Genomic DNA, 25,232 nt, shown 5'->3' on the forward strand with positions numbered 1-25,232 from the left:
TCATGATAAGTGTTGTTGTTTTTTTGTTGTTGTTTTTTGTTGTTGTTGTTTGGTTTTTTTGGGGGGGAGGGGGGGTAGCAACCAATGATTATATGTTTTTCCAAGCTTTTGGTGAACCTCGGCCTCGATTCTCATGAACATTCTGATTTTGGTTTCTGGCGTGAAAACTTCTCAATAATTTCATAAAATTTAAGGAGGGAAATTTTATGTATTTGCTTCTTTTATTTTTCATTCTACTTGTATTGCAATCGAGATTCAAATAGTTGTTATTTTAGATTTGTTATTACTGGAATTGACATGGTATTTTAACAAATAACTTAATATTTATTAACATGCATGTTTCAGCATTAGCATCTAGACCATGCATATGTTAGTTGAGGGTGAGCGAGACTCCTGTCTTCTTCGATGTCAGTAATATATATAGTCTACTAGGGATTATACTCTAGGTGTGTGTGTTTTGTGTAAAACAAGAATTGTAAATTTCTTTGTATTGTGTTCCAAATAATGGATAATATTAACGGTTTTAATAACCTACAAGAATTAATGGAACTCGCTGTTTTTGTGTATTTTGTCTTATGTGCTATTGCTTGTATCTGTGTTCATTGTTTTATTTACAATCTAATTATAGTTATGTACTATGATTGTTTCAGGGCTTGAAAAGCTCAGCTCAATTATTATATTATTATATAGAAAACTTAAATTGAATACAACTGAAAATAAAGAACAAAAAATTACTAACACCTTATCTATTTGGATCAATATGTTAAGATTCAAAACATAGATACAACATTTGTACTTTATTAGATTTAATACTCACATTATAATTCACATATACTACATATATTCATGTTTAACAAACCAAATGAGTACGTGAATTAACATGATGTAGAGCGTTCGCTTTGGGTGCGAAAAGTCGGGAGCTCAAATCCCGGCCGCGTCAAACCGAAATACGTTAAAATGTTCAACTTACAGTCTCTAGAGTTTACCTATATTGAGCGGATAGGGGTGATCGAGGCACATACAGTTTTTAATATGGTGAACATTCATACGTTATTATTGCTAATTTATTTAATACATGGTTTGCATGACTTGATTACTGGATATAAAGTATATTACATGAACACATCTCAGTCATTTTTCACTCCGGACCTCACTGCCATCGCCCTGTGCTGAACTTGAAGGTTCTTGTGACCTCCCATGCGCCTACCACCGCTTCGTAAATGCGAAGTTGGTTACACTTATGGCAGGACTGGGTCCGGAACATATTAAAAATTCATTTTAACAAAGATTTTACACTGAACAACGAAGAACTAGAAATCTTTAACTATAAGTATTTAGGAATGGTATTTAGTCCAACTGGGAAATTTAATAAAGCCAAAGAACATTTAGCTCAGCAAGCAAAAAAGGCTCTTCATTTCCTATACAGAAGAATTAATAAACTTGACTCATCAATTGATCTCCAACTTAAACTATTTGATCGTACTATTGATCCTATATTAAATAACTTACTCATGTGAAATTCTAGTATTGAGAATACCGAAATTTATGAAAAAAAATCATCTAGATTTTTTAAGGAAAATAACAAATTCAAGGAAAATTACACCATATATATGTTATATTGCGAGCTTGGCAGAGAACCGCTTAAACTTACAATTCAAAAAAGAATGATTGCTTATTGGAAACAATAGTACTATTTGAGGACTTATATGCATCAAATGTAAATCGCTCAATGCGATAAAGAAACCTAAATTTTAAATGACTTAATTATATAAAGTATATCTTTGACTCCACTGGTCATTCAAATTTGTTCGAAAATCAACTAATCGTGAATGTCAAGTTCACAAGTTATAGTATCACGAAAACACTAAAAGACCAGAACTTATAATTTTGGCAAGAGCAAATGAGATCGTCTAATAAAGGAATCTTTTGCAATAGTTTAAAGCAAACCCTTACATTAGAGAAGTATTTAACTATCATTCCACTTAATCATGCTTTAAATTTATACAAACTTAGATCATGTAACTTTAAATTTCCAATTGATACTTTAGCATGGCAATGAGTACGGTTAGCATTGTCTAACATATCATTGTATAGCTTATTTATAATAATATTATCTGAAGAAATAGTCTTACACCAAAATTTTCTAATTCTACCATATCTATTTAGTATTTACATATAATGGATAATTACCTAATTCACCATAAACGGCCATATTGCATGAGCTTGTTTTAAACCCCAAGTTTATTTTTGCAAAACTTTAAGTGAATACGCTCAATTTCGTTCGATTTGGAAAACCCCCACACTTCATATCCATAATTCAACGTTGCACTTACAAAAGCGTCAAACAATTGGCAAAGAACGCTAGGTATGAACTTATAATATTTAGTGTTATTAATAAGTACATTTAGAGTCTTTAGACCCTTCCCTGCAATGGTTTCTTTGTTCAAAACAAAAGATGCAGTAAAGTTAAAACAGTACCAAGATAATTAAAATTATCAACCGTTTCAATGTACTTATTGTCGTATAAACATTTTTCATTGTTATTTACTCTGCCCTTTTACGAAAAACCATGACCTTCGTTTTCCCTATAATGACATGTCCCTACACTAAACCTAGTAGCCTGCAGATAGATGATTTCTTTTATTTCTGCATTTCAAAAAATAATTATGACAATGATAAAGAACTGATATGTATAGGTACAGTAAACACAGTGCTACAAACAGTTACTTTAACAAAAATAAACAAAATGAACAGAAATTCAAATGAGAGTTTCTTCACATACAACGTACATGAAATTACATATTCGGTAAAACTGAGCCAATGACCGGCCGAGAAAATGTAGGTAAATCGTAGTACCGTCTTAAATTATTAAATGGACTTATGGTCATACTGTTTTTCTTCGAATAAAACACTTAATATTCGCCAAGGGGACTGCCTAGTTGTATCGTTCGAAAGAAAAAATAACAAAATTTGTTGTAAAATAAAATACGTATCATCCGAAAATAATGTGCATTTAGTAACCCAAGGTGTGCTGAAAATTTTACTTAGAACAAGAGGCACCGTCCTGAAATACTTGAGTTGCTCACGATATATTTGACTGAAATTGTGATAGTTTATCATTTATAGACAGAAAACCACACAAACTGTCGTCACTCAGTAGCTTTGATTGATATTCTGCTCTAGCAACGCCGTAAATAAATATGCTCCTTTACAGAACAAATATAACAGTGAGATAAGTCCTCCAGTTGTCTGTATATTGCCATGTAAGTTATTTAAGCAGGTTTTCAAAAATGTATCAGCAAGAGCTACATTATATATTTACATTATATTTTTCAGTTAAGACATTAATTGCTATTGGTACATTCCATACATTTGTCGCATATATGTTATGATCGTTTGATAGGGTTTCAAAATTCCGAAAATATATTAAAAAATATATTTTCTTTCGTATGGCAGAATGAAGTTAATTTTAATAATAATAATAATAATAATAATAATAATAATAATAATAATAATAATAAAATATTATTATTATTATTATTATTATTATTATTATTATTATTATTATTATTTTTATTATTATTATTATTTATTTGTATCACAAGTCCGTGTTCTGGATGGTTCACACCTTCAAAATCATGGCCCATATAGCTACTGTATAATTTTGAAAACAATCTAAAGGGCGATACTTTTTCCCGGTCCCTGTCTCATCCGGTCTCTGTTGTCAAGTTTACAAGTTTATTGGTACACTTAGCACATACATACATGTGATATAAGGTGTACAATGTATGTACATGTGTATGTGCATTGTGTACCAATAAACTTGTAAACTTGAAAACAGAAGCCGGATATGACGGCGACCGGGAAATAGTATCGCCCTTATATCGTCAGTTCGATTATTATAAACATTAAATTCCTTTATCACTATGTCGTCTATGAATGCTACAATTTTATCACAACCACAAACACACTGACGATTGCAAAATTCAGCCATTTTGAAATTGGCCCCAATATAAACAGATAATGTGACTGAGTGGATACAGGTAGAAGATTGTATTGTGAAATATTACTTCAAACATGGATTTATGTATAATACATCTGTTTATTTTTGTTCTGTTTGTGGAATTATTAATCGTCGGATGTAAAGGTATAAATCTATGTATCTTCTTTACATACGAAGAGCTAAAATAGGCATGAATATACGAAAGGGATTTGGGGGTAATGCCGGAATGTTTTATGTCCTATCATCATTTACATTCGGTGTTCGCACATATTTGTGGACTGATGATAATCGAGGATTTATCCCATTTCTGTGGCTCCATTTCATGTAGAGAAGTTTTACGGTGAATATAAATATTTATTTTTCGTCGAGAATGTTTTGTCGGTCTACATGATTGGTACAATCGTCTATGTTTCATTTGCCCTCGGCGCATGCACGAAGTAACTTATTGGCAGTTATAAGGGTGCCCTTGACTGGAAGCAGTCGAAGCTAACGTCATGAACCTGAATATGAAATAGATGTGTAATCAGCTATTAAATCGTATTGACATTGCACAATTAAAATATCCATTTGACAATATTCAGTATACTTATATTATACAAACTATCTTGTATGTCTCTCCTTTAATATGCATTTTATAATATACAACCACGCAACTATATGGTTTATAGGTCGGCGATACAACCAATCAAGCAAATTCAGTACCAAAATGAGCAATCTTCTGTTGATCTTACCCCCTTAACAAGGTCATCCCAGTAAATTTCTGTACTATTCAAACATAATAGGTTATTCTAATAATATGATTTGTTGCTTTTTTTCAACGAAAAGTAAAATAAACGGTTATGTTTCGGGGCTATTCCATTGCATTGTATCTAAATTAATTAGGTTAATAAGTGCGAAAACCAAATAATATAATTGCTAATTTTGCACGTTATGAAATTTTTCAACTTGTGTAAAATAATGCCTCAATTATTCACCTTTTGCCAGCACATTGTGTTTCCATTTCTGACTTTATGTTAAAAATGTGCGTTTATTGGGCATCCATTACTTCTAGCGATACTCTTGTTTTAGGCTTTTGAAGAAAAAAAAGGTTATTTCAAAATAGTTTACAACATGTATTTACCTAGTTCATTTTTTAAAAGTCGTGGCCGTCATAGGGCGGGGTTGGGTTTCTAAAATGGTGTTAGTGGAAAGTTTGAAAATCTCTTTGTTTGAAACCTATGGTTGTGTGTAATGTAATAACAACCACATTCAGTTGTTCTGCTGGCAAACACATCTCAACATGTCTTTAGGATGACATTAGCCTTTACCTTTTGACTTTCTTTCTCATATTTTGAAGCAGCTACTGAAATGAAAAGGCAAGCGACATCAATCAACTGGAAACAGCATCATATCATTCACGATAAGTTTGACCGGCTTTAGGACACAAAGCAATAAATCATAAGTCCGCATTCGCTACGCTTACTCCGTCCATTCTAAATCAATATATTTAACTTGATAGGAATGAATTATTCCTACTGCACATTAAATGCATTATGTTTATATAGCAATGTAAGGATTATATCCGGAATTAAACATTGGTCAATGTCTAAATAAAATATATTTCTATAATAATGAAACAATATTACTTTTAGATATCAAATGTATAGGACAAAGGGGCGGAGCTATAGGCCATGTAGTCCGCGGTCTAATTCTTTCCTCCTTCCCCCTCCGAAAATCGAAATTTAAAAATACAAACAATCCGAGAGGGTATATAGGTCCTTAGAACGGCAGTATCCCCGAGAACGCGGCTAACACCATGCTTTCTGGCTGCCAACCTGCCACATGTTAATTTAATACTGTCGTAATGGTCATTTTCTCAATAATAATAACAACAACAGCAATTAAATTATATCTATAACAACAGCACCACTTTAAAACATAATTATTAAATAATTGGCCTTTGCTCTGTTTCAAGCAAAGCCTTTAACCTTTCCGATTGGCATTTTTATTGAAAGCTGTGGTCCATGAGTTACCATAAATATTCAGTTTTGTATATCCAGGTGAGTTATATGAGGTGACCTCGAACTCGAGTGAAGTGCAGTGGTCAGTGAAGCTGGTTGAAGGGGATACAGCTTCGGCCGGCGGACGAGTGGAGATCCTACTTGGCGACCAATGGACCCCGATATGCTCACAGACAACTCGTGTAAACGCCTATATCGCCAATGTCGTCTGTCATCAGCTCGGGTTTGTTAGTTTGCATTGTAAACGAGAAAGTAAAGATATTAGACTGTTGTAATAACGTTTCGGCAAATGGTGGTGATTTTAAAGAGAGAGCAAAGACATGAACTTTCATCACGGTTGGTTGTTCTATTGTTATTGCCAATCTGTTCGATATGATTCCAACACGTTACATTACCTCCAATTACCTCCAAATCCCTGTATGACATGGCGGATTCAACTAGACAAAAGACAATATTCTTATTATGAGACAATCTATATCGGAATTGCATATGGACATTCGTTCTTGTTAAAAGTGAATGTATCGTTAGTGATACTCTGGTGTTGTGTCAGCTTCAGACGCAACGCACATATATGTAAACAGCTACCATACAATGTACATGTATATCTCAGATTGAATTCAAATTAATTGACAAATGGTTCCTCGAGCGCGCCAATATGCGCCAAAATACCACAGCAAACTAAGGCGGTCACGTGTACTTCGTTTTACGGATTTACTACACCATAGTTTTCAGAATGTTCACACTTATATGATGTTTAAGCGACCGCTCGTAGCCTCCCAATTGTAGCAACTCGGCCATCTCCGGTAAGCTTCGGGATAGTCCTCGTAAATAGGCTTCAATAATTTAAAATGTTATGAGACCCACTATATCGTAAATAATGTACTAAAATAAATTATTTTGATTCGTATCTTTAATACGCTCTTGATAAACTTGAAATAAGGTTCAATTAAAAGAATAACAGAAAGTTTCTCTTGTATGTGTTCAGTTTAATATGTTCCTTGATGATTAAAACACATATGACACGTTTTGAATATGGGCGCCGCCATGATCAACTTTTTTTTTAAATATATAAATTGAAGTCTTCATTTGGTTACTGCAGTGTTTGCTTAATTAAGCGGAAATACTTTAAGAATTAAGAAAAACTTTAATATTATTCAAGACTATCACTATAAATGATACATTATTTAATTGAAAGGAAAACAAAACAGCGTATTTTTATTTAGCCCGCCCGCGCAGGTTTTCTCCCGTCAAAAGAGTAGTACCAAAGGATAAATTGGTTGTTATAATCACACACTGTATGGTACTCATGTTTTTAGGTATGCCTTTGGGCTCTCCATATTTACACAAAGTCGCCCACCGTTCCAAGGATCAAGTGTTACTGGCATAAACTGCACGGGAAGTGAGCAGCGCCTAGAGGATTGCACGGGTAACAGGAGTTTAAGCAGATGCTACACTCGCCAGTTGAAAGTGATCTGTTCCAGCGGTGTGTTAATTTTATTATTATCTTTTTATTTTTATCATTATTATTATTATTATTATTATTAGTAGTAGTAGTAGTAGTAGTAGTAGTAGTAGTAGTAGTAGTAGTAGTAGTAGTAGTAGTAGTCGTAGTAGTAGTAGTAGTATAATTGTTGTTGTTGTTGTTATTATTTTATACTGATTTCCACCTGGAAATGTTTTCCAGAAATGACTATCCGACTGAATAAAAACAGATTGGTACTCCCAAACCACGCGGGTCGGCTAGAAATATTCTATGACGGACACTGGAACACAGCATGCATAAATCCTGGCAACATGCACCACCTGGCAAGTGTCGTCTGCACACAACTTAGGTACGGTCTAACAGAACATAGGCAATGCAGTAAATATAGACTCTTACCATTCTCACATCGAACATTCCCATACATTCACTTTATTTTGACCTATACTATAGGCTAAAGGCTCTCGCTTTTTCATTGGTCATTTCCTGATATACACGTTGTCTATTATCACCATACGTATCTTTACAACCCTAACACACGATTTTCTCGAGAAGAAACAGAACACTTTTGATGAACTGCCAATCATGAAATTGTTTAAATAGACTTATTAAAAATAATCAGTAGTTTTTCAGGCACACCTTTTTATAGAATGGAGCAGGCATGCCGAACTTATTTCTTTGATAACTAAATATATTTTTAAAATTTAAAAAGCGTCGTTTGTTTGAACAAACTGTAAAAAATATTTCACACTTGACAAAAACTAAAATGGGATGTAAAGAAGCGAAAACAGCGGAACCTGAATAGCTTAACATTATTTCAATTTTCCTTCTTCTTTTTCCCAAGTGACCTCTTGGGGTTAAGCCACATTTAAAAGATAAACAAAGAGTGGAAGTATCTACTAGGAGTCTTTCCGACTTAGCACACGGTCACAACAATTCGATGCTCCCTCTTAAATTAGCTGCAAACACCACAAAGCCACAGCACATTGTTGATCGGGTAGTCACGACTATTTTGACACAAAATATAATAAATTTGTATTGAAATTTTTTCGAAAATAATGTAAATGCTTTTTGGCTGATAATCTAATAAAGTCTGAATTCTTTAAAGTTGCTCAACTCCATATAACACATTCATATGTTGCAACGTATATATGTGTAATACTTGCTAAATATTGAACCTCAAAACTAATTAAAATATATATATATATATATATATATATATATATAGAGGATATTTGTTTATTTCGGTGTAAGATCGTATTTTATTTCACGAGTGTCATAGAAAATGTAGTTTTTTTTTATGATCACGAGTGAAATAAAATACGATCTTACACCGAAATAAACAAATTTTCTGTTTCTTTTATACTTATTTTCGGAGTTTTATTTGTTGTTTTTTTTTATTTATTTCTGAATTACCCCCTTTTTGAAAAGGGTGGGCTTTAGGCCGCTACCCGTGGGGCCCCCCTCATGCATAGTTATAGCTGTCAACTTTTCTACTTTCGGTTTGCTGAGAAATAGTTCTCTGCTATTCATTCTTATAGCTTAATATTCGCTCGTTTTTTATTGCAAAGCTTTATGAACAGTAAACAATGAAGTATTATTAGTGCACATATGTTCCAAAAAATAATGAAAACACTTTTTATTTTAAGATGGGCATGAATACAAAACCAAATTACTACGCCGCTATTTAAAGAATGAAAATTTGGAAGGTCAAATGTGTTAGCAAAACAAATGTGGATACTCATTGGATTTTAACCATTCTTCTTAGTTTAAGACTGCATGTACGCGTGTTTTTATAGTAAGTTAATATTCAGTCATCTTACTGTCAGAGACCAGTCTGTTTCGATTTAAAATGTTTGTTTTCCAGATAAAGAGTAAATGCCACGCTAGTTTGTTGACACATTTTGAGGTGTGGGTGGGGTAAAAAAATATCGGATCTATCTGTATATTGTGTGAATTCTCCAGGAAGCTCATTTTACGTACTACAACGGTTAACAGTTTAAAATACATTTGAACGAGGATATAAAATTTTATTTATGTTCGAACAGTTGTTTTTGTCTGTGATTTGTTTGGTAAAGCAAATGTTCGAACATTCAGCTTCAAAGATCAGTAAAATGTTTGATAAACGGGATAACCGGTAATAAACGGTAAGTTGTTATTTCCAATTATATATTTATTTAAATTTATAAAATATTTCTTTTTTTAACATTTTTTGACATAATTTACTGAAGTCCAATGTTCTGTTTTGATCAAGGCAAGTACATGTAACAACAAAGGAATTTAAAAGTAGTTCTGAAAGTTGATATTTTCACTCCTTATTTTGCAGTGAAAATATCAAATTGATATTTTCACTGTTGTTATTTCACTGTTAAACCCCCATATTTCATCGTAAAGCATGAAAGAAATATATAAACCTCTATGTTTTGGACCTTCAAACTAATATTTTCACTGTTAACACCACTAACCGTCAGCAACAACATCGTTAATAACGCTGTTAACTTTAAAGATGCACTCTTACTCCCATATAAGATTTACCACAATTAATAATTTTGTTTTAATATTCCAAAAAGGATGAATCAATGTTAAAAACAAAGGTCCTTATAAAGGATACCGAGTTTAATTTGAAAGAAATGTGACTATAGTAGACCGCAGTAAATCTTTTAGCATTTTAGCTATTAAATACATGGTTACAATATTGTTATCGGTAATTAATATTTTCCATTTATGCATTATTTAGTAAGAAGTTAAAGGTTTATCGGTCAAAATGGATGTTTGTTATAAATGTGTATGTATTTATTTTGAATAAGAGTGTCACTTTAATAAAGTTAGTGGCCCATTATATCCATTCTGAAGACCTGTTTCTATTGTCAATACGTAATGCCTGAGAGAGTCCGTTTAACGTGTGTCTTGTCTGCGAGTGTGTATGTATGATGATATAAAGATATAGATATAAAACATATTTAATTTAAAGGTTTGATCAAGGACGTTTATTGCCGCCATGGTCGATTGCTGATACTCGTGTCCTGGATAGTTACGTCCGATATCACGTGCGTGTCTCCGGGGTACATTGCTTGGGAACGGAAAAGTCACTAGGTCAATGTGTAGAATTGGCGGGAGACACGACTTCATGCGACCCGCGAGAGCAAGTTGGAATACAATGTTTGGGTATAATTGTTTTATAATGCACTGGTTAAGATAACAAAAAAAATGGTAGATGGAGAAAATTACAAATAAAAAATAGCAATACATTGTAAGAATTATAATTACATTTTGATTTCACATTAATCCATCCGTCCCTATTAAGTATTTGTCCCAACACCAATATAGCTGACCTTACATCACAGCTATTGGTTCGACAGAATATAAACAATTGTGATCTAATCTCTAAACACATGCTCATAAAAATTAACAGTCGCTTGAAATACCTTGCACTAAAACAATGCAGGGATTTATCTATACCGTTGACACACTCTCACCTACGTCACTCTTTTAGCTTACACAAGATTGAAGCTTCAGGGCGGTGGCTCCTTCTCTGGGCGGGTGATGGTAGAACACAACGGTACCTGGGGATCAATTTGTGACGACAACACAGGACCAGGCTTTGCCAATGTCGTCTGCAAGGAACTAGGGTAAGGCTCATATGTAATATTTATCTTCAATCAGCACAGAACCAAAAATTGTCTTTGTTGTCGACAAGTAACTGGGGTAAGGCTCACATGTAGACAATTTGTCAAACCAGCACAGGACCAATTTTTGTCGTTGTTGTCTACAATCTACTAGGATAAGAGTCATATGTAGACAGTTAGTGTAACCAGCCCAGAACAAGACATGACAGTAGTCTTTTGCACGAAACCGTGACACGGCTCATACGTAAGCTGAGCCAACACAGGGCCCGGATTCGCCTAGGTCGTCTCCTAGGAGCTAGGGCAACGTTTTTTCATAAACAGTTTGTGCATTTAGCAAAGGTAGAAATTTTGCAAATGCCATCTGGAAATAAAGCAACTGGAGCTCGTTTTTGAATGGTTATAAAATTACATTTCATTTGTTTTTGGTGCGGATAGAAATGTCCGAGCTGAGTGCACATGCTGGTCGTAATAAGTTTTCCTTCCCTGCTGGAAACACATGGTTCATGTTTTATTTTTGCAAACCATTATCTTTCACATTTCATAAAAATTGACTTTAAAAGTATCACAGTAATTGTACATTTCACTCCAAAAACAAATAACGCGTGCATCATTGTTTACCGCCGTCATGCCGAGCAATAATTTGAAATCAAAGTTGACGTCAAAGAATACCTAAAACACCGCATCTTTACAGGGTTTGACTATTGTTTTATTTTGTTGTGTTTCAATCAATTTGTGTTTACCATGTGATTAATTGCGTTATAATTGCTACGTCGGAAGGCATAATTTTACTTCGAATGAAGACTTTAAACAAAGATTACTTCACTTTTTCTTCACTATTTTAAATGAATCAAAGCACAGTCTTCGCCGCTTACGGAACCCGCCTTCGATCTTTTACCAGAGTTTAAATCAGTTTCTTAAAAAAACTTCGACCAACCTTTTTACAATACGGCCGTCTGACAAAACATTATTTTGGGGACAGGTTTGTCGAAGAGTTTAATGAAACTAATTACCTTATCAAACTTCTGTAATAAAACGAATGCAGTGCTCTTTAGGCGGCATAGACTGCCCTTTATTGATTTAAAATGGTTTAGTAAAAGAAAGGTTATATTTAATTTAAGTCTTCATTTTTAACAAAGAGTTGCCGTCCTACGTAGCATATATGACGTAATTTATCACGTGGTATACACACACTGTCAATGTCATGATGAAGATTTCTCTTTTATTAATTATTACTGAGCGCACCTTACCATTAAATATATCGAAAAAATAACCGTAGCTGTCTTATCAAGTTTTGTTCTTCACACATCTGCTCTTCACATCAGCGTATTTCCAACTCCCTGATATATGCTCACAGACCAGTGACGTCAGCACAATATGTGTAATTAATAGGAAGACTAGAATACTCGCACTGTACTCACCCTCTGTTGTTGTTTTTCTTTCGGGTCGGCGCCAGGGGTTGATTACAAACTATTCAAGTCAGCAGGTATTGATAAGACCAGCTGGGAGTTGAACGCAAACAACTATGACTAGGTGTAATGAACTACAGTACATCCAGCACCTATGTAGTTTTGCTTCTTACTTTTCAGTGGCGTATTTAAGTTATCATGAGCTGTCTCATCAGCTTTCTCAATAAGGTTGCAACCCACTGGTGTGTGATTATCGTAACGGGTGATGTATGTAGGAACATCAGATATGCTCGTTTGATCACTTCGCGGCCCAGCTTGAGCTTGTGCTCCGATTGACAACATTACGTAATGCACCTGCAATCTGTGGCAGATTTACTTCCCATTGGCCTTTCTTATCACCAGTGTAACACCTTATTGCTTTGATCAGGGTAGGTCGGATTGTACCGCTCTACCTGACCATCGTTCTGGCCTTATGAATTTCAAGAACCTTACAAAGTAAAGTAAAAAGCTAAGATTCAAAGTTTACGCCGGATCAGAAAATACCTACTAATGATACCCGAATCTAGAAAAGAACTGATTTAACTGCTGCCCTAGCCGTTACTGCCACTATCTGTGATGGCATGGGAACACATTTGGTGAATTGATCGGCATCATGAGTACATACTGGTTTCCACTTGACGTCAATGGTTAAGGACCCATGCAGTCCAGATGTACTCCTTCCATTTGGACATTAGCTTGGTACTCCCTAATATGAGACATAATTAAAACTTCTACTTGATATTCATGAACCAATTGGTTCGTGTTACACATTGATGCCCTGCATAGGGTAAGTCGTGATTCGGACAAATGGCCTCATTTTGAAGCGAATTTGTAACCACTAGTATCTTCTCTTCGCCCCCATCCTGTTGTCGATGCAACACTTCATCAATTAGAGGAACTGCTCTTTAGTGCACCAGTTTGCTTTGCTACACTAGGCACTGGCGGAGAAGGCATTGAACTACACTGCACTGTTGGCGTAGAATCCGGAATATCATACTCAGTTGAAATGGGTACTTCAGAAACAGCATTTTGCCGAAACTTCCCCAGTCCACCGACGTAACAATGTCGTCACAGACATGGTGTTGGTCTGTATTGGGCGCTCGCTGACCCCTGTGCACGATCTCCCCCTCCACAATGTGGTTGTAGTCCCCACTCCCTGACAGCCGTTCATATGTGATGCCTGAAGGCGCGACTTTCTTCAACTTGTAAAATGAGCCCCATTACACAATACTTACATCACAAGGAAGATCTCCAACTGCAACTCCAGCTACATATGGATTGCAGTGAGTATGGCCTACGAGATAGCGCATCTGCATTTCCGTGTTTTTTCTCTGGTCGATATTCCAAGATAAAGTAATATTGAGCAATTTCCTCAATCCCACGACCTGCAGTTCTTTGAAATTCAACAATCAAGTCAAAACTTGAGTCCTGACCTTGAAAGGTATACCGAGCAAATATAGTCTATACTGCCGAGTTAATCTGCCGACTGGTAACAGCTCCTTTTCTCGTCGTGCAGTATCTCTAGCGTTAAGATGTAACTGCCATATGCAACGACATGTTCAGCATTGTTCTGAATTTGAAAAAGCTCTGCACCGAAAGCATTGTCCTATTCATCACAATCCAGAACAAACTCCGCAACCTGTTTAGGGAGAGCAAGGTCTGGTGGTTATACCCATGCTTGCTGTAGTAGGTCGAAAGCATTTTGCTGTTTTTCGCCCCACCACCCTTATTTTGTTTCCAAAATCGCATGAAGTGGCTCACCTAGCTTCGAGAAATTCTGCGGTAGTATTAAGCTTAACCCATGAAGCGATGAAGAACACGCATGAAATTTGAAACGTTGCAACTTATCACTCTATTTTTCTAAGAGGTCTATAAAGTTTCCTACCAGGTTCATAAACATATGTGGCTAGAACGTTACAAGACCAACTCCCATTTAAATGTGCTCACACAGACCCCTCTAAGTAAGAAAAGTGGTTGTCTTGCGGTTCTAAGGCTTGATAGTCACATGGCAGTGGGCCGAGTTAGCGTCCAGTTTTGAAAGCCAACCGTTTCCGGTAAGTGTGTGTCGACACTCATCAAAAAGAGGGAGGGGAAAGACATCCTTGCCATTGTTCACAGCCCAATAGTCAATTAACCATCTGACAATTCCATAACGCTTGCGTATAAGCACCGAAGACGATGCCCAATCAGAAGCGGATTCTTCTATGACACTAGCCTGCAACATTTGCTTCGACTTCTTCAACAAATGCATGGCGTTTGCTGTGAAGACGCTGCTTTATCTGCTTGGCATCACCAGTATCGATGACATGTACCAAGAGAAACCCAAAAACTTAGAACTGAGTGCCTAGGAGGGCCTCTTTCGTTTACAAACATGGATGGATAATTATTTTGCATTCTAAAAACAATGCTTATTCAATGAATTGCATTTAAGTTTGATGCGTTTTTCATACATGTTTCGTATTAGACAAGCAATGAATGATGACTGTGTACAATTGTGCAGTATTATCAAAATGTGCATTTTGAAGGTCTTTTTCGTAAGCAAAATATTCAGTCAGTTATCAAAATATACAAGCATTACACAAATGAAGTGTTTTATGAATTGAGCTAATACAAATCATATGCAATGTTATAATATTGTGCATTTTGCATACAAATGGAAAACAAAATTTGGAACATGCACTCTTCAGGCCCAATTTCTCGAAACTTCTTAAGTCCCTTACAACAGGATTAAGCTTAGCTTGAGAGTTTTTTTACTATAATTATTTTTCGTAATATTAACTTCTTTAAAAGCTTAAACATGAGTTATCTTTTCGACAATCAAAATAAACCATTTTTCATTGATTTAAAAAAAAATAAGTATGTTTATTTTCTAATTGAAATAAGCTACTTAAGCCTGTTAAGCTTAAGAAATTTCAAGAAATTGGGACCTGGTAGCGTATCCGCTGAGTTGACGAATCCATATAAACGGGCGTTAACTGAATGTTATCCCTTAGGGGGACATACTAACATAACGGTCGATATTCACCGTCTGTTTTTACACGGCACCAGGTTCGCTGAAGGTGGATTCGTTACAAGCACCAATCACCGTCGGTTTGGCTATTTCAACGGACAGATCTGGCTCGATGAAGTTAACTGTAGCAGTAACGCGAGAAGTCTCAGTGAATGTTCGTTGAACAATGGGTGGGGAGTTCATGACTGTTCACACTCGGAGGACGTCGGGGTGATTTGTCGTGGTAATATCACCCTTTTTAATAATAGTACTTTTACATAACATAGTATGACAAGTTAAATTAGATTATAATTTACACTATTTTATAAATTAAATCTGCCCTCTGCTTTACATCTGATACAGCTATGACACATGTTTTTCCGCCTTAGTCATTTAAATCAAAAATCTCATAGTGAATGCCCTTTTAAAACTGCACTGTTACAGATCGAGCGTTTTGATAACTTTTTTGTGTTTGAACGGGACAATTTTAGCGTAAATGTCGGAAAACCAGTTATACAAGACTGCTGAGAAAAGATCTTAATTCTGTGTTTCATATTTACGATCGTAAATTTATTTTTTATAGCTAAGAGCGTTACTTACGTTTTATGAAAAGTGATGTTTTAGTTATCCAAACAGTTGAGATCTGTTCTATTGTGAGTAATCTCATATGACTGAATTGATAACAAAATCCGCTGATTCTGAGACAAAAAATAAAAAATAATAATGTCAAAACTGTTAATTTGTGAGTGTGAGTGCAGCTATAAGTCGTGATGACATAACATTACATTCATAGAACCAGGGCAGAGTTATGAGAGTATCTGGCTAGATGGTGGCCAAAGCGGCCGCGTGAGGATGAACTATGTCAACGTGTCTGGTACTGTGTGTCCAAGCGGCGACCCGGATAACATCGCACGCGTCATCTGTCGAGAACTGGGGTACAGTTTGTACGTATCTCTAAATTTGATGATGAAGACATCTTTGTTGTTTTTCTTTTATGTCGACTATGTATGCAGAATGACTTATATATAATTTATCTTTAAACCCCTGCGACAAAACAAGGGCACCAAGTGTTAAATTCCCCAAAAGGGTGACGTTCATGCTTGATTTTGTTATGAAATAAGCGGTGAAGTATCATTTCTCATATAAACATTGACCTTGCGATTTACTTATGTACGCGATTCAACTTTCAGCATCGACAATGAGCCATACGCGTTTTTAATGCCAAGCAGCTTTAATGCCTGGCTTTACAACGTCTCATGTGACGGAACAGAGCGGAATCTGCATGAGTGTAGGAACTCGGACATCGTACACCATACACAAACATGCTCGAAAGAACTGTATGTCCATTGCATTTCCAGTGAGTATATAAATCAAAATATTTCACACCAAGACACGAAAATCTATCCAGTTTCAGTTGATAGGACTGTACACCAGATTGGCACTGTAACGAATCTCAGACAAATTATTTAATAAAATGTTTTACTCTTTGATATCATAATGGTAAAAAAATGTAAAAAAAAATCGTGCAGTCCAGTGTTGTATCCACTGTGCTACGAAGGCTAACCCTAAACGGTGTGACTATTTAAACTATATACCTAACTTGGTGATATCACGTGATAACATCGACTAGCCAATTACGCATATGGAATGAATTTTACTAGGTACACATACCTAGTAATCCTTTTAATGGAAAAAATACGAAAATTGTAAACTATGTGGTACTGCAGTTAGTAAGTTTCAATACATTGTACACATCGATACCAAGTTTATGTCAGTTTTAGACGAGTTTCTTTTTTTTTCGCTATTTCATCATATGGAGTACAGCCCTTTTAAAAAAAGATGGTTATTCCTCAGTCACATTTTCTAGATACAACAAGGAAACGGCACCCGTCAGCTCCGAAATCGAGAGATACGAGCGGCGACCGTAGAGAATTTGCGGTGGCCTCAGAGTCACTATACGGCGTATCCCTATACTATCTTTGACAGGCCGTAGGGGTCATCGGAGGATTGTAGCGCGCAACTGTTTTCATTTTAGGCTCGTCATGGCAATACGAATTCCCGTAGCCATGCCGTAGAACTGTTCCACGGAGACGTCGCCGTACGGTGGCTATGCGTTTGCCGTGCGGCTGATCAAGGGTCTTATGAATTACATTTGAATTTTGCTATCCGTGCGGCCGCAAAGGCAGTATGTATCATGCGTGGACCAGGTGTATATGCCAGTTTTTTCCTTTGCGGCTACCTTGCGTCTGCCTTGGTATTTGATAAAATCCTAGAACGCCCTTCGGCGACCGTGCGTCTTTACTTCGAAAGCCGTACGGTAGCCCAGGTTTTTTGTTTCCACAAATTCAAAACACGTCTTGTGGCTGCCCTAATATTTGTGACTGCTCAAGTAACCGTTGGAATGATATGGTGACCTTTAATTGCGATTGGCCATATATCTTAGACCCAACGGCTGCTTCAGCAAATGTAACTGAGGTTTTAAGAATGCAACAAAATGGTCTTCTTGCTTCGAGGTTCTGTTGGTAAATATTCGAACGTCGTCGATGTAATCATCGGTCGGTAAACACTTTAAACTTGCTATCACTAAAATGTCTGTTCAAGACATTGGAATAAAACTTAGTTCACATGATGCAAAATACATTATACGAACATGTGTATATTTCATTATTTTATTTGATATATGTCGAGTTATGCCCCTTTTCGAATGAATCCGGACGAGCGTTATCACCCCTTACGGTACTCTTGTTACATAACCTTTACAATGATGCCAAATAAGTATGAGCTTATCTGGCAGCAAATATACCATGACCATTCTTACGACGTGCATGAAGTGGTTGTATGTCATACTTTTGCAGGTATGAGTTCATCCGCGGAGACAGGAGCAGTGCGGTTAACGGGCGGTTCGTCACCCAAGGCCGGTCGACTGGAGGTGTTCTACAACCACCAGTGGGGATCCGTCTGCGACGACGGTGTCACTAACAACCTCTCACGAGTCGTGTGCTCACAGCTGGGATATCACACGTAAGCACGACACTGCGAAAAACTTTCACTACATACAATGGCATATAAAAATGATTTTAATATAACAATTAGATTTAAAATTATGTGCATTGAACATTATTTTCCTCTAGGTTTTTTATATGCAGCATCGGTAACTTAGCCATAAAAACGTTTGAGATTTTCCATCGATGCAATACCTCCGTTGCAACACAAATTCTTCGTTCTCGCTAGTGTTTAATTATAGTCAGTTATATTCGCAAAAACGTATTCAACAATACAATACAATAGCTATTCTCCCTGATTGCATCTGTTCTACCAAAATGAAACATGTGCATTCAAAATAATTTACCCCTATATTTTATTTGCAGCATCGGTAATTTAGTTATAGAAACGTTTGAGTTTTTGATTCGATGCAATACCTCCGTTGCAAAACTAATTCTTCATTCTCGCTAGTGTATGATTATAGTCAGTTATATTCGCAAAAACGTATTCAACAATACAATACAATAGCTATTCTCCCTGATCGCATCTGTTCTACCAAAATGAAACATGTGCACTGCAGGTCACACCCCTCTGTAATGCGTAGCCTCGGCCACGAATATAATACTGCTGATATGCCTATCTGGATGAACTCCGTGGAGTGTAGGGGCCTGGAGAGATATATATCGGAATGTGACCACGAGCCATGGGGCCAACACGACTGTACACATGACGAGGACGTTGGTATCAATTGCAGTACGTCAAGTAAGCGATGATTTTACCTCGATCTATTAATATTTTAAAGGGACTGTCTCATAGGTGTGCTGTTTTACTTTTAAAAACATTAATCAGAAATTATGTCCAACTTTTGGAACCATGCAGATTCCACATTCGAGCTACATTAGTGTGTGTACACCACGTGATAAATTACGTCATAAATGCTACGTCGGAAGGCAATATTTTGATTTGAAAAAATACTTTAAACAAAGATAACTTCTCTATTTTTTACTTTTTAAAATGAAACATAGCGCAGTCTACGCCACTTACGGAGCCCCACCTTCGGTCTTTTACCAAAATTTGATTGTGAGTTTAGTTTCTTAAAACACTTCGACAAACCTTTTTAAAATACGGCCGTCTGATCGAGCAATGTCAAAACATGATTTTGGAAACAGGTTTGTCGAAGTGTTTGATGAAACTAATCCATCTTATCAAACTTCGGTAATCAAACGAAGGAAGGACTCTTTAGGCGGCATAGACGGCCCTTTGTTTTATTTAAAATGGTGTAATAAAAGAAAAGTTATCTTTGATTTAATTCTTTATTTTAAGCAAACTGATGCCTTCCGACGTGACATATATGACGTAATTTATCACGTGGTGTACATATCTCAATGGAAATGTACAGGAGACCAGTTTACAAACGGACTTTATATAGCTATTTAATAAAGTATCTCTCCTGCCCCTTGAAGTATGATAGGAACCCTTCTCGTCTTTCATTTGGTGCTTTTAAGATGTTTATGTGATATTTAGATTTAGGTCCCTTAATGGCTTTTATTTGATGACTCTTAAACATATTGAAATAAGAAAGAATTTTCTGTTCGGCATTTTTTAAAGAAATTACTCAACATTTTTTCTAATTATGCGATTGCTCTACCACAGTTTTATGTTTAGGTAATGTTGATTTCTAAATATGATTAAGTCCGGTTTGATGCATGAAATCTAATGTTATCTTTTGACTCCATTTTGATGCGTTTATAAGTTTGTCCATTCAGGTGCGTCGCATGTGAGCAGATATTTTTTCATAAATGCATTAAATGAATTTAAACATTCTCTAATTGTATGTTTTTGACATGCAGTCAGAACCAAATATATTTTCACTCTCTTCAAACCAGGCCGCACATTTTTAGCTATCCCTGTAAACAAATAGTCCCTGTATCGCCACTCTCAATTCATTGGGCGTTTATGTGTTTGTTGGTCACTGCATCCAAAAGGAAAGTAAGAAATCCTTAGTAAAGTCAAGTCAAATGCTTTGTTGGCATATTTAGGAACAACTTTGCCAATACAAAAAAGGACATTTAATGACAACTATGACAAACTTAAATTTCAATAAAGAGAAAAAAACAAGTATTTTTATTTAATCATATTTTATAACATGACGGTACGTTTACACAAAATGATAATGAAAACAGGGTATGAATCAAAATTCAAACATTTACCCGATCCACTTTCCGAATGAATCCGGACGATCGTTATCACCCCTTACGGTACTCTTGTAACAAACCCATAACAATGATACCACACAAATATGAGCTTATCTGGCAGCAAATATACCATGACCATTATTACGACGTGCATGCATGTGTTGTGTAATGTTTGCAGATCGAGGTGCGCCCGAGGAGACGGCAGCAGTGCGGTTAACGGGCGGTTCGTCACCCAAGGCCGGCCGGCTGGAGGTGTACCACAGCCACCAGTGGGGATCCGTCTGCGACGACGGTGTCACTTACAACCTCGCACGAGTCGTGTGCTCGCAGCTTGGATATCACACGTAAGCACGACACTGCGAAAATATTTCACTATGGCATAAAATAACGATTTAAATATATAATTTAAAAACTACTTGTGGGATAAAAATGCTATATTATGTGAATTGAAAATAATTTTCCTCTAGGTTTTTATTTGCAGCATCGGTAACTTAGCTATTGAAATGTTTTGAGTCTCTATTTTGATGCAATACCTCCATTGCAAGATAAATTCTTCATTCTTGCTAGTGTGCGATTATAGTCAATTACAATTGCAAAAACATATTCAACAATACAAAACAATAACTATTCTCCCTGATTGCATCTGTTCTACCAAAATGAAACATGTGCACTGCAGGTCACATCCAACTCTAACGCCTTACCATAGCAACGAATATACTACTGCTGATATGCCTATATGGCTGGACTCCGTGCTGTGTAGAGGCCTCGAGAGACACATATCGGAATGTTACCACGAGCCATGGGGCCAACACGACTGTACACATGACGAGGACGTTGGTATCAATTGCAGTATGTCAAGTAAACGATGAATTTACCTCGATCGATTAATCTTTTTAAGGGACTCTCTAATAGTTGTCTTGTTTTTGATACAGAATTGCATGCATTACATATTACCATAAATCCTTAAATCTTCGCATTTAACACGGATACAAGTTTACCTCTTATTCGAGTTTATCATGGTCTGCTCGCGCATTTCGGCTGCATTTGGTCTGACCCTGCTGAGACGCCATCACGACTTTAATTGTGTTTAACTGCCATTCGTTACGTCAGGTGATTATAATTCCATGCCAAGTCCAGACATAGGAATACTTGATGAAACAGAATGAGATACAAGAGATCCGGGTGGTTTTTAACGTGCTCTTTGTAAAGCACCGATACAAGGGAAACAACTCCCTTATGTAGAACCACTACTGAGAACACTATATTCTCAGTACTAATCTTTAAATGCCGAGCGTAAGGCCAGGGAGCGACCGGTAATATATTTTTTACGGATTATGGTTTGACGATGGCCGGGGTTTGAAGCCCCGACTTTACGGAAGTTTACCTTCTCTTAACAACATAATTAATCATCATTTTTCTGTTGCAAGGTGATCCTGAGGAATCCGACAGCAGCTCAACCGGGTCAACTTCTACCGTAGGAATTTTGCTGGGTGTCTTCATACCCATAGGAATCATTACCGCTGTGATTATTATTTGCAAGTGTAGGAAGAAGCGCGGTGAGACCACGCAGGCCGGCCGTCACCAGCAGTCTCAGGAACAGTTCACACCCTATCAGTTGCGGCAAATGACCAATGTGGCTTACGCCAGTTCTTCTAGGGATGACGCTGTACGCGGAAACGTCCCACTGGGAGACACCCGTACAGCGGTATCGTCCAATCCGCCCGAGTATCATAGTATTTCCTTTAATCGAGGTATTCCCTTAAATTCGTTATCGCATAATGGACAAACAAACAATGGGTATTTGTCTGAATCCAGTCACGCACAGGAACATAACGCCACAGATTTGACAGAAACCCCCGAACTGCCGTCTTACGAAGACGCGATGAGTAACCCAGATGTGTTTAAAATCCACATGTGAATTGCATATTCTTTTGTGTATTAACAAATTATAAACAACAATTATGTTCTTTTCTTCATTACTCGAGGAAATAAAAATATATCCATCTATCGTCAGGGAAGGTTTGTGCTTATTCTGTCGTATATAGTTGTTTGTAAATGAAACATGTATATGCTACCTTTCAAAAGACAACGGCACTCAGTTGGTCCGGGTCAAATGTCTGTGATAACTTTATGTTCTGTGTTAACAACTTTATATAATGTAAATGATTATCGCTCGTTTCTATGTAGTATTGTAATAGCAGAACTCTCCCGTAATGTATTATTGTAGGTAATATATACATCCTCTTCCGGAGATTTTGATAACTTGTATAGTATTGATACATCTGTTTGAAACTAAGTCACTGCTTGACATTATTATATCAATGTAGTATCTGACAGTCTTTAAAACTCGATGTATAATTTCTTTCTTTTTTTTTACATAAATTATATAAATAGCTGCTATCATAAGTGTTTTGTTAGTAGTATATCGTTGTTAAGGATGTCATCTGAATAAAAAATATGTGATTGTGAATGGAAATGGTATTTAACAATGGCCATTTGTTTAGTTCATGTGAGCAGTAGTTTGATTCAGCCATTAAATGAATGTCATGTATCTTAAATAATTTATAAAAATGCCAATAAAAGCCCGTGGTATGGGCGTACGGTGTAGGTATTCTGAAGGTCCGCAGTATGGGCGTTCGGTGTAGGTATTCAGAAAGTCCGTACTATGGCCGTACGGTGTAGGTTTTATGAAAGCCAATAGAATGGCCGTACGGTGTAGTTTTATGAAAGCCCGTAGAAAGGTCGTATGATGTAGGTTTATGAAAGCCCGTAGTATGACCGTACTGTGTAGGTATTATGAAAGCCCGTGGTATGGGCGTACTGAACAGGTATTCTGAAATCCCGTAGTATGGGTGTATGGTGTAGGTATTCTGGATGTCCGCAGTAAGGGCTTACGGTTTAGGTATTCTGAAAGTCCGTAGTATGATTGTACTGTTGTATTTATTCTGAAAGCCCGTAGTATGGGCTTACTGAACAGGTATTCTGAAAACCCGTAGTATGGGCGTACTGTGTATGTATTCTGAAAGCCCATAATGTGTGAGTACTGTGTATGTATTCTGAAAGCCCGTAGTTTGGGCGTACTGTTTGGGTATTCCAAAAGCCCGTAGTATGAGTGTGCTGTGTGGGTATTCTGAAAGCTCTTACTATGGGCGTACTGTGTGGGTATTCTGAAAGCCCGTAGTATGGGCGTACTGTGTATGTATTCTGAAAGTCCGTAGTATGGGCGTACTGTGTATGTATTCTGAAAGCCCGTAGTATGGGCGTACTGTGTATGTATTCTGAAAGTCCGTAGTATGGGCGTACTGTGTATGTATTCTGAAAGCCCGTAGTATGGGCGTACTGTGTATGTATTCTGAAAGTCCGTAGTATGGGCGTACTGTGTATGTATTCTGAAAGTCCGTAGTATGGGCGTACTGTGTATGTATTCTGAAAGTCCGTAGTATGGACGTACTGTGTATGTATTCTGAAAGCCCGTAGTATGGGCGTACTGTGTATGTATTCTGAAAGTCCATAGTATGGGCGTACTGTGTATGTATTCTGAAAGTCCGTAGTATGGACGTACTGTGTATGTATTCTGAAAGCCCGTAGTATGGGCGTACTGTGTATGTATTCTGAAAGTCCGTAGTATGGGCGTACTGTGTATGTATTCTGAAAGTCCGTAGTATGGGCGTACAGTGTAGGTATTCTGAGAGCCCGAATTATGGGCTTACTGTGTAGATATTATGGAAGTCCGTAGTATGGGCGTACTGTGTATGTATTCTGAAAGCCCGTAGTATGGGCGTACTGTGTATGTATTCTGAAAGTCCGTAGTATGGGCGTACTGTGTATGTATTCTGAAAGTCCGTAGTATGGGCGTACTGTGTATGTATTCTGAAAGTCCGTAGTATGGGCGTACTGTGTATGTATTCTGAAAGCCGGTAGTATGGGCGTACTGTGTATGTATTCTGAAAGCCCGTAGTATGGGCGTACTGTGTATGTATTCTGAAAGTCCGTAGTATGGGCGTACTGTGTATGTATTCTGAAAGTCCGTACTATGGGCGTACTGTGTATGTATTCTGAAAGCCCGTAGTATGGGCGTACTGTGTATGTATTCTGAAAGTCCGTAGTATGGGCGTACTGTGTATGTATTCTGAAAGTCCGTAGTATAGGCGTACTGTGTATGTATTCTGAAAGTCCGTAGTATGGGCGTACTGTGTATGTATTCTGAAAGCCCGTAGTATGGGCGTACTGTGTATGTATTCTGAAAGTCCGTAGTATGGGCGTACTGTGTATGTATTCTGAAAGTCCGTAGTATGGGCGTACTGTGTATGTATTCTGAAAGCCCGTAGTATGGGCGTACTGTGTATGTATTCTGAAAGCCCGTAGTATGGGCGTACTGTGTATGTAGTCGGAAAGCCCGTAGTATGGGCGTACAGTGTAGGTATTCTGAAAGCCCGAATTATGGGCTTACTGTGTAGATATTATGGAAGTCCGTAGTATGGGCGTACTGTGTATGTATTCTGAAAGTCCGTA

At 36.8% G+C, this 25,232-nt stretch overlaps 2 protein-coding genes across 3 annotated transcripts; both read left to right on the plus strand.

The window, feature by feature from the left end:
• Positions 1–4,052: 4,052 nt before the first annotated feature.
• On the plus strand, positions 4,053–18,581 carry LOC128239093 (scavenger receptor cysteine-rich type 1 protein M130-like). 2 transcript variants are annotated; one of them, XM_052955556.1, is made up of 10 exons: positions 4,053–4,147; positions 6,043–6,226; positions 7,320–7,486; positions 7,688–7,835; positions 10,455–10,648; positions 10,977–11,112; positions 15,603–15,787; positions 16,337–16,487; positions 16,734–16,900; positions 18,399–18,581. In XM_052955556.1, exons 1-10 carry the CDS (start codon positions 4,078–4,080, stop codon positions 18,566–18,568), a joined length of 1,572 nt encoding a protein of 523 aa, XP_052811516.1. In that variant the 5' UTR covers positions 4,053–4,077; the 3' UTR covers positions 18,569–18,581. The 2 variants fall into 2 exon arrangements, with proteins under 2 accessions (XP_052811516.1, XP_052811517.1); XM_052955557.1 differs by having other exon boundaries at positions 16,337–16,478.
• A 504-nt stretch (positions 18,582–19,085) lies between these two features.
• On the plus strand, positions 19,086–23,047 carry LOC128236784 (scavenger receptor cysteine-rich type 1 protein M130-like). Its single transcript, XM_052951895.1, has 4 exons — positions 19,086–19,266; positions 20,899–21,064; positions 21,397–21,569; positions 22,148–23,047. Exons 1-4 carry the CDS (start codon positions 19,086–19,088, stop codon positions 22,636–22,638), a joined length of 1,011 nt encoding a protein of 336 aa, XP_052807855.1. The 3' UTR covers positions 22,639–23,047.
• Positions 23,048–25,232: the final 2,185 nt, after the last annotated feature.

The sequence above is a fragment of the Mya arenaria genome, chromosome 6 (assembly GCF_026914265.1).
Source record: "Mya arenaria isolate MELC-2E11 chromosome 6, ASM2691426v1".
NCBI classification, from domain to species: Eukaryota; Metazoa; Mollusca; class Bivalvia; order Myida; family Myidae; genus Mya; species Mya arenaria.